Here is a 9,953-nt window from a genome sequence, read left to right on the forward strand (position 1 = left end):
ATACAAGTGTTCCCACACAAAACACAGCATGTCCATTATTTCAACTCAACTTGGCATTGTATAGGACAAAAATGCATGTTCTATTTTTCTGTTAGCTTCAATAATTTAAGGGATCATCATATCGAAAAAAAAAAAAATTTATAAACTTAATGTTTGTCGACTTTGAATGTTAATTTTTAATTTTTGTTAATACGTTAAATCAATGCTTTTTTTTTTAAATATACTGTTGTTTTTGAAAATCGAAAACCAAGGTAGACTATCAACCACGAAGTCTCTAGGATAAAACAGCTCAGATACTCTATTCGGAGTTCTACTGCACTCTAGAAAACGTTCTAGAATTACACCCTCAATATGGCAGTCTTACGACTGACACTCGTAACAATGACCACTCGAAAGAGAAGAAAGAGAAGAAGCAAAACAGTAGGTGGATGGCAGTTACGTAATTAACGTTTCAATTAGAGAATCAGTTAATTAAAAAATGATTAATTAATTTTTAGGCAAAATAATAATACACCACAAAGCTAAAGCCAAGGCCAAGCCAGACCGGCGGCGGTCAATTTGCTTGCGTTCCCCTCTTTCACAAAATTGGGCAAAGAAAATATTATAACTGCTTCTATTATGTTTTATCTTAAAAACATTGAAAAATAGAAAGTCATGCAATTGCATCAAATAATTATAAGATATATTTTTTAAAGGAATTATAAAATATGTTGAAGAGAAGATACCACAGAAATATTTAACTAATGATTATAAGAGTTCAGGATAAAAGTATTGATAGTTATAAACTAAGAGGATGATGACCATGAACAAATCTCATTTATTGTTGTCATATTGCTCTTAAGTAAGACTGAATCATTCTACATATATTTTTCATAAATAATACAACTATGACCAAAATGATGCACTCAATTTTTAGCCACCTTAAGAAATTGTAGAACACTCCATGAAATATACATGTGGGTGAGAAACTATAAACAAAAAATTGCTTTAGTGGTGGGTAACTTATGAGTCAGCAAAGAAAACGTAAAAATATTCTTGTATCATAAGACTAATTAAATGCTCCGTAACTAATAAAATATCTATTATAATGAGACTAATTAAATGCTAAATAACTGATCAAATATAATTATTATAATATGTGTGCTAAATAAAAGGTGTAAAAGAAAAAAGTTAGGAGAGCAATTCTAAGAGGTGACATCTAGGAAAAAACAATGAGGTGACACAAATAACCTTACGTGACATTCAAAGCGCTGATTTGTCAACGTAGTAAGTTCATAGGTTGTTTTAATATATTATAATAGATCTTAGACTTTAAAAATTGAAACTATGTAGTTCTGAAGATGATTCTACACCAACCATCATGCCCTAAGTTATTGCTAATTTGGTGGATAAATATTTTCTATTTAAGGTAGATGTCAATTTACAATTTGAACAATCATTTTGTGTGAAAATTTATGTGCATACTATGATGTTATTAATAAGTTCAAATATATTGTTGTTGAGGGGCTTTATGTTCTTTTTACCTTTGTAGTATTGCTATTATCATTGTAATGTAGTTGTGTCTTATTGAGTAAACTAAGCTTATTCATTATTTCATTAATTGAATTTATTACATCCACAAAAGCATTACAATATATATACATATACACGCACACTACAATAAGATATTGTTAGTTATAGAACTAACAATTAAATAAACTAACTTATGACTAAGTCATTAACTAACATAATTGACATAGACTTAGTATCCTATAAGCGAACTGACTATGGTTTAGGCTTAGTATCCTTTACACCTCTTTGCAAACTCATGAGAGAATTCATGAATTTTGAGTCGACACTTAGTGAAAATAGGAGCTGGAGTTTCTTTAGTCAAGATGTTAGTTGTTTGGTCAGCAAAAGAGATGTGATGAACCACTAATTCATTGCATTGAATTTTCTCACGAATAAAGTAAAGATCAAGCTCAAAATGCTAAGTTCTCAACTGAAGAATGAGGTTTGATGCAAGCATAACATCACTTAAGTTATCACAATAGACAGTTGGAGGAGCTTTATTCATAATATGTAATTATAGAAGAATAGACTTTAGCCATATTAGTTTAGTAGTGACAACTGCAAGACTCATATATTTTGCCTCGATGCTTGATCTGGACACAACTGGATGCTTCTTTGAAGACCATGAAACCAAGTTATTTCCTAAATAAACACAATAACTCATAGTGGAACGTCTATCATCAATATCAGACCCCAATTTGCATCACACAAAGTAGTCAAATGCATATGTGTTGATTTAGAGATGGAGAGATCAAAAGATGAAGTGCCTTGAAGATATCTCAGTATACGTTTGACTGCTGTCAAATAAGCTTCATTTGGGGAATACATGAATTGAAAAACTTTGTTATCAACATAAGCCATGTCAGGTCGAGTGATGGTAACCTAATGTAGTCCACCAACAATAAATCTATATAATGAAGGATTAGCATCATCTAGAAAGTCTGTGGAGGATAATTTGAGATTAGAAACCATAGGAGTAGGCGTGAGATTGACATTTTCCATATTTTCTTTGAGTAAAAGGTCTTGAATGTATTTGGTTTGAGTTAACATGATGCTACCAGAGGGTTGATGTTGAACTTGGATGCCTAGAAAATAGTGTAAATCTCCCAACTGTTTGAGGGGAAAACTGGAATTGAGAGAACTGATGAGAGAGTTGATTGCAGACAAAGAGTTGTCAGTGATTATAATATCATTCACATAAACTAGAATGAAAAGAGTATGTGCTGGTGTGACTTTAGTAGACAAAGCATCACTCTTAGTTGATTGAAAACTCAGTTTTGTATTCAGTTTGTGAAACCAAGCTCGTGGGGCTTGTTTGAGGCCATAAATAGCTTTATTAAGCTTGCAAACTAGTGCACCATCACCATGAACGAAACCTGGAGGTTGAGCCATATACAAAGACTTAGTGAGATCATCATTTAAAAATGCATTATTGACGTCTATTTGTTGGATGAGCTAGTTTTGAGCGAGAGCAATAGTGAGGTTGACGCAGATGGTTGTAGGCTTGACACCAGGGCTAAATGTCTCAGAAGTTTCAAGGCCTTCTTGTTGATGAAAACCTTTGGCAACCAATCTTGCCTTATACGTAGAAATAGTGTCATCTAGATTATATTTAGTTCTACAGATCCATTTACATCTTATGATGTTGTTGTCGATGCAAAATAAACTTGAAGATTCTTCCAAATTTGGAACGCATGCTCACATTGTACCATTCTTGTATGAAGTGTTGGGGACATGGAGACAAGAAGCCAAGTGAGGACGATTTGATCTTGCTGCTCCCATGTTACAAAATCGGGATTAATTTTGTTCTGATCTTTATCTGCATCGTTGAGAAACTTTACTAGTTTTCCTCCTTGAGCTGCTTCATCAATGTACTTGTGTAGTTTGACTCCTTTAAAAGCACCAACAACTTGTTGTTTCCATGTTAGAAAATTTTCTTTATCCAATTTGATGGATACCAAGCAAGAAAGAGGTAGGGATTGTGGATGCGTAACCATAGATGAAAGAGAAGAAAAAAAAAGAAACAATCTTAAAACAATCTTGGATTAGTAGGCTCTTGATACCATATTGAAAAAACTGAGTTTATTCATTATTTCATTGATTGAATTGTTGTCTACACAGAGGACTTACAATCTATATATATACACACTACAATAAGATGTAGTTAGTTATAGAACTAACTGTTAGGAGAACTAACTTGTGACTAAGTTAGTAACTAACATATGCTTAGTATCTTCTAAGCTAGCTAACTATAGTTTAGGCTTAGTATCCTTTATAAAGAAATATTATTTTTATAAGAGAGTAGACATTCCTAACGTTTTAATGAGTTTGGTTTTATACCCATTTTGTAAATGCTTTGTTTTTTATTTATTTATTTTTTGGCTTTTTCAATATGACATTTTTGAATGATATATTAGTAGATATGGTGCCAACCTAGTTGTTTGAATGATTCCTTAGGTGTGTTTGCTTAAAAAAATATCACAAACTAAAACTTTGCAAAAGAAAGCTAACCCCAAATAAATCATGGAAAAAAGAGTTACACATTGACGAGGGAGATCCATGACATTAGCAAAATAACTTGGAATTGGAAAATTGAAACTTTATAAAATTAATAACAACAATTGATATCTCATAAAACTCATACATTAAAATGGAAAATGATCATTTTTGTTTGATTAGTTCCCTAAATGTGAAAGCATATCAGGTGTCAAGCGAAGCAAACGAACATTTCTCTCCATTTTAAGTTCTGTGATACGTTGAACCGTTGATTGATACTTGTTCAAATTGTCAAGGCTAATTATGCTTTGATAGAATTGATATTGGAGATTTGCAAGTTGCTCCAACTTAGCAATTTGATGATCAAGGTCTCCAACATATACTCGATTTAGTTTTTCAATTACATCCTTTGCAATTTTCTCAAGAAGTTCGGCTTCTATCCTGCAATGCATGTAATGTTCATGGTCAATTACATTCTAGCTGAATTTTAAAGTTTTAAAGTTGCTCTGTTAATACTAATGATCCACTGTTGAATTATTTTAGAGGTGCATATTAGATGTATCTTAGTTAATAAGAACAATTTTATAAAATTGTTAAATTTATTTATTTATTTATTATTTTTTCTTAATATAATGTAGGTACAATTGTTCATGCGGTCCTTTAATTTAATTTTAAACAACACTTCAGTCATTTATTTTTTTTCTTCTCGAATTTATTATACATTTAATTTTATTACAAAAATTCAAAAATATAAAGAATAAAAATATGAGTTTATTTGAAGATTTGAGTTATAAATTTGATGAAATTTGTATTATATTGAAGATGATAATTAATTTTATGAGTTTTGTTTAAAAATTTTGATGAATTTTTGTAAAAGAATTATAACATTGTTAACATTTTAAAATATAAAAAATCAAATTATTTATTTAAAATTAAATAAATTTTTAAATAAAAAAAATAAAATACTAAATATTATCTGAAATTAAATTAAAGAATAGTAAGATTAAAGTAATTTAAAATTCAATATACTAAAAGATAGATAATTACCTATTAACAGAGCAATCCCAACCAGAGAAATTGGCTGCATCTCTCAAAGCCTCCCTCCACTTATGCACTTTCTCCATTCTCCCTTTAAAATTTTGCTCATGTTTTAAAAATGCCTCCGCATAACTCCCCGTTTGGTTGCGCACATGGGAAGGATCAATATCATAAAAAATAGGCAAAACAATTTGCCCCTTCATTCTCTTACATTCAAGTATTTTCACAAGTTCATCCAAACACCACCTAGAGTTTGCATAGTTTTTAGAGAAAACAATAACGGAAAGTTTTGCGTCTTCAATCGCCCTAAGAAGTGCGGACGAGATCTCATCTCCTCTTTGAAGATTGTAGTCAATGTATGTGCGGACTTCAAGCCTAGTCAAAGTTGCATGAAGGTGGCTAGTGAAGTTGTAGCGCGTGTCCTCACCTCGAAAGCTGAGGAACACTTCATGGTTTGCTTGAGGGGTAGTGGTAGAGGTTGACCATGCCATGTGAATTGGCTAGGGACCTTAATTTTAAGGGAATTATTGGTTTATGTATGTGAATTTATGCACTATGTGTTGTTTCTTTTATAGCATTGTTTATATATGTGAGTACCAATTAAATAATGAATTATGAACCTTCTTACTAAGTCAATCTCTTTGTAAGTTTTGGCACGCGGCTTTGAATATATTGTAGCTTATCCGGAAGCAAATTGATGGAGAATAAATTTTTTTGACCTAGTGTGTGAAAACTTTTTTCATTTTTTAAAACAACTATATAGTCAAGGCTATATTTGACTAAAATTAACTTAAATTATATCCAAGAAAAACATAAGATAAATTTCAATTTTATATTTGACTATAGCAACGAGCTAGTTATTGGAGCGAGAGATGCGGGTAGGCCTTAACTTGGGGTGAATTTTTAATTTTTAATTTTTGTTATGACAAGAACGTGGGGTGAACTTAACGTGGTCATTTTTGGGTAATTATCTCTTTATATCAAAATAATGCTTAATACAAAACCTCTCTTGATTAAATTAATGGACATGTTTTAACAAGTTTTAACAAGTTTAAACTTTAAAAATATAAAAGGGTTGAAGAGGGATATCAATGATATGCTAGAACTAGAAGACATGAGATGATAATTAGGACATTGAAATTGAATTTCATATAGGACATGTGGATTGACAAAGGAATATATTACCATTCTCATGTCTATTAGGAACTATTTATCCGATTCAAAGATAATATATGAAATTGAATTTTGAAGAGGAATATTTAAGAATGTTGCATTTTCCAACCGTTTGGAGCTTGCTCAGACTATAACCTTAATAATGAAACTAAATGAATTAATTATGATTATGTGACTATCATAACAAATAAAATTTGTTAGATATAATTTAAGATGTATTATTATTATTATTATTATTATTATTATTATTATTATTATTATTATTATTATTATTATTATTATTATTATTATTATTATATAGTACCGTGAATATTGTTCTTAAGAAATTGTAGTCATTGTTTATGCTATTATAAATGATGTGTCATTATTGTGATCTTATTGGTTGATTGTTTGTCATTAAATTTTAAAGTGATGTGTTGTGATAAACTATCATGACTTTTACTGCCTCTGAAATATGTCAATATTATATGTAGTTGTATAATTTGAATTGTGATTATTAAATTGTATTGTGTGCAATGTGAAATTATAATATATTTGACTAATACCGAAGAGAATGGAGAAAGTTAATTGTGAGGGTTGATAATAAAACTTTGGCTAAATATCACTGAGAATCCTTTAATTTAATTTCAGTTAATGTTTTAGTCATTTTTTTTTATTTGGTCATTTATTTTAATTTTAAATGATAATTTAATATTTTATGTTTTAAAATGTCAACAATATTATCTTTATTTTTTTGCAAAAATTCAAAAAATTCATAAAAAAACTTCAAACAAAACTCATAAAACTAATTATCATCCTCAATATAATGTAATTTCATCAAATTCATAACTTAAATCTTTAAATAGACTCATATTTTCATCTCTAATAAAATGAAATAAAAAATGACAAATATAAGTTTATTTGAAGATTTGAGTTACGAATTTGATTAAATTTGTTTTATATTACAAAATATAATTAATTTTATGAATTTTTTTTTGAAAATCTTGATGAATTTTTGTTAAAAAAAAGGATAACATTGTTGACGTTTTAAAATATAAAAGATCAAATTGTTACTTAACATTAAAATAAAAGATCAAATCGAAAAGAAAAAAAGATAAAAGACTAGAACGTTCACTGAAATTAAGTTAAAGAATCTCAAGTAGTATTTAGCATAAAACTTTTACGTGGATGACATTATAGATTATTGAGTGTGAAGGTTTAATAAATTATTTTTGTTTGAAAAAGTAGAATACTAACAGTCTAACAGTGGAGGTTAATTACACAATTGAGCATTCGAGCATGATCAGACCTTGTAGGTTATTTAAGGGGAACTTTAATGACATTATAAAAACTATACACCACGTGGTAATCTAAGTAGAATTACGTTTTTCTTCATTCTAAGCTGCCCAATATGCTGGTTTGTTGCTTGAAGTTCATGCCAAAGTTGTGTATTGAACCCACTTCCTCGCATGAGATTCATTGCTTGAAGGTTTGATAGTTGCTCATACTTATTGATCTCCTCGTCTATGTCACCAACATAGACATGATTTAATTTCTCCAACACATCTCTACCAATTCTTTCCACGAGTTCGGATTCCATGCTGTTTTACACAATAAAAAGTTTGAAAAAGTTGACAACAACACTTTGAAGTTATTTTTCTAAAATGAACAATGGCATATTATTAAAGTACTATACGTAACTTTGAAGTAATAGATTTTCCAAGATTTAAATGGTTTCTCAAAACACATTTGACCATAATTTATAGAAGCTGCAAATAGTTGCTTCAACTTGTTTAACATAATTTATATTCCAATTTGAGATATTTATAAATTTTCAATATAAAAAGAAATCATTCTAATAATATTGATTCAAATGTATAAGAATAATGGTATGACAATGTAATTTTTAGGCAGACATTTAATAATAATTTGTCACATAAAAAAATAATTGTTGAAATATTTAACAAGGGATTATAGCAAATTAAGTGACATCGTGGTATAATTTGATGGAAAATTATAAGGTAGATCACTTTGATAAATAGTTTAATATAGATCAATATTTAAAAATTATCCGAAATTTTAATTATGGTCGATGAGATTCTTCGAATAATAATGTGATTTGATTTGTGTGAGTTTGAGGGGTATAGTTTTGAAGGGTACATTCATTTTCCTTATATTTTTAAACTAACATTAATGAAATCATTATCTTAGGCATAAAAATCATAAAGACCATTAAATTATACTTTCAAAAGAGTGCGCTAATCATTATTAATGTTTTTGGTTACTTAATTTTAAACATTGATCCACCATAATTTAAATAGGCAAATTATAATATAAACTATATTCATAGTAAACCAATACTAAAACTTTTTAAAACTCCGATAATCGCAATCAAATAACTGTTTTATCCATAAAAACAAAGAAGATAATGAAATAATATTATTAAAAATCATCGTCGACGTCTTTAGTATTTATGATAATTTTTAAATTTTAGTACAATGTTAATCACTTATGAAATTTTAACTCACCATTTACATATATTTACAGTATTATTAAACATAAGTTTTGTTTTGGTATTGATTAAAACAAAAGCTTCATGGTACAAAAAGAATTAATTACCTTTGAACAGAGCAGCTCCACCCAGCTAAATTTGCAACTTCAGCCAAAGCACTCCTCCACCTATGCACCTTACTCATGTTACTCCTAAATTGTTTCTCATGTTTAGCAAACGCAATTTCATAAGTTCCTGTTTGATTACGCACATTAGTTGGATCTATACCATAGAAAACAGGCACTACAACTTGTCCATTATTCTTTCTACATTCAATTATTTTTGAAAGCTCATCCAAACACCACTTTGAATTTGCATAGTTTTCAGACAAAACAACAACGGAAAGCTTTGATTCCTCAATTGCTCTTGTAAGTGCTGTTGAAATTTCATCCCCTCTCACAAGATTGTAGTCTATGTAGGCTTTGATTTGAAACCTGGTTAAGGAAGCATGAAGATGGCTTGTGAAGGTGTAGCGTGTGTCCTCACCTCTAAAGCTAAGAAATACCTCATGAGTATTTTGAGGAATGTTGTAGGAGGAAGACCCTGCCATATGAGACATATTAATTGGATTTAGGAACTAATTCAACTATTAAACCCCTTATATAAATCCATCCTTCTTTATAAATATTCAATTTGTTAATTAAAAAAATGATTAAATAATAAATAAAATAATTGATACAAAAGATAAAATTGAAAAGAAAAAAACACACCAACTAAGACCATATGCGTCCGTAGTGTGTAAAATGGTCCCGTAGTAATAATCCATCAAAGACAAGATAACAAGTGACGTTGCTAACTTGAAGTGAAAGGTTATCATAAAAGTGAAATTTATGACACTATGATAAATTTACACCTTGTTTGGAAGAATTTAATTTTGAATGAAATTAATTTTTTTTGTTAGAGTTTAATTATCTTTTAATTGTATTTTATATTGTCAGAGTTTAATTCTCCGTAATTAAATTAAAGATTGAGACTAGTTTAAAAAATTATTTTTATTAATAATTGATTGTTAATTATTATCATAAATGTATATTGAGTTTATTTATAAGTGATCTAATTAATATTAATTTAAGGGGTAGACTTAGAAGAGAAAAATTGATATTATGTTGAAATCATACATTAAGATTCTTTTCCTTTCTTTCAATCCCCGATAGGATATGGAAAG

General features: G+C 29.1%; 2 protein-coding genes across 2 annotated transcripts; both read right to left on the minus strand.

Annotated features, from left to right (window-relative positions):
• Window positions 1-4,043: 4,043 nt before the first annotated feature.
• On the minus strand, window positions 4,044-5,643 carry LOC101496819 (toll/interleukin-1 receptor-like protein). The gene is made up of 2 exons (XM_012712803.3): window positions 5,095-5,643; window positions 4,044-4,488 (listed from the first exon to the last, which is right to left on the minus strand). The coding sequence occupies exons 1-2, from the start codon at window positions 5,574-5,576 to the stop codon at window positions 4,227-4,229; spliced, it is 744 nt and encodes a 247-aa protein (XP_012568257.1). The 5' UTR covers window positions 5,577-5,643; the 3' UTR covers window positions 4,044-4,226.
• Window positions 5,644-7,462: 1,819 nt separating this feature from the next.
• On the minus strand, window positions 7,463-9,370 carry LOC105851138 (toll/interleukin-1 receptor-like protein). The gene is made up of 2 exons (XM_027331750.2): window positions 8,857-9,370; window positions 7,463-7,838 (listed from the first exon to the last, which is right to left on the minus strand). Exons 1-2 carry the CDS (start codon window positions 9,345-9,347, stop codon window positions 7,589-7,591), a joined length of 741 nt encoding a protein of 246 aa, XP_027187551.1. The 5' UTR covers window positions 9,348-9,370; the 3' UTR covers window positions 7,463-7,588.
• Between the last annotated feature and the right edge of the window lie 583 nt (window positions 9,371-9,953).

The sequence above is a fragment of the Cicer arietinum genome, chromosome 2, assembly GCF_000331145.2.
Source record: "Cicer arietinum cultivar CDC Frontier isolate Library 1 chromosome 2, Cicar.CDCFrontier_v2.0, whole genome shotgun sequence".
NCBI lineage: Eukaryota > Viridiplantae > Streptophyta > Magnoliopsida > Fabales > Fabaceae > Cicer > Cicer arietinum.

What these genes read in the sequence shown, in the direction of transcription:
- LOC101496819 (XM_012712803.3), bottom strand. Translation starts at nt 5,576, where the DNA reads ATGGCATGGTCAACCTCTACCACTACCCCTCAAGCAAACCATGAAGTG. An exon ending in TGGGATTGCTCTGTTAATAG is followed by an intron (nt 4,489 to 5,094) that starts GTAATTATCTAT and finishes CATGCATTGCAG; the next exon opens with GATAGAAGCCGAACTTCTTG.
- LOC105851138 (XM_027331750.2), bottom strand. Translation starts at nt 9,347, where the DNA reads ATGTCTCATATGGCAGGGTCTTCCTCCTACAACATTCCTCAAAATACT. An exon ending in TGGAGCTGCTCTGTTCAAAG is followed by an intron (nt 7,839 to 8,856) that starts GTAATTAATTCT and finishes TGTGTAAAACAG; the next exon opens with CATGGAATCCGAACTCGTGG.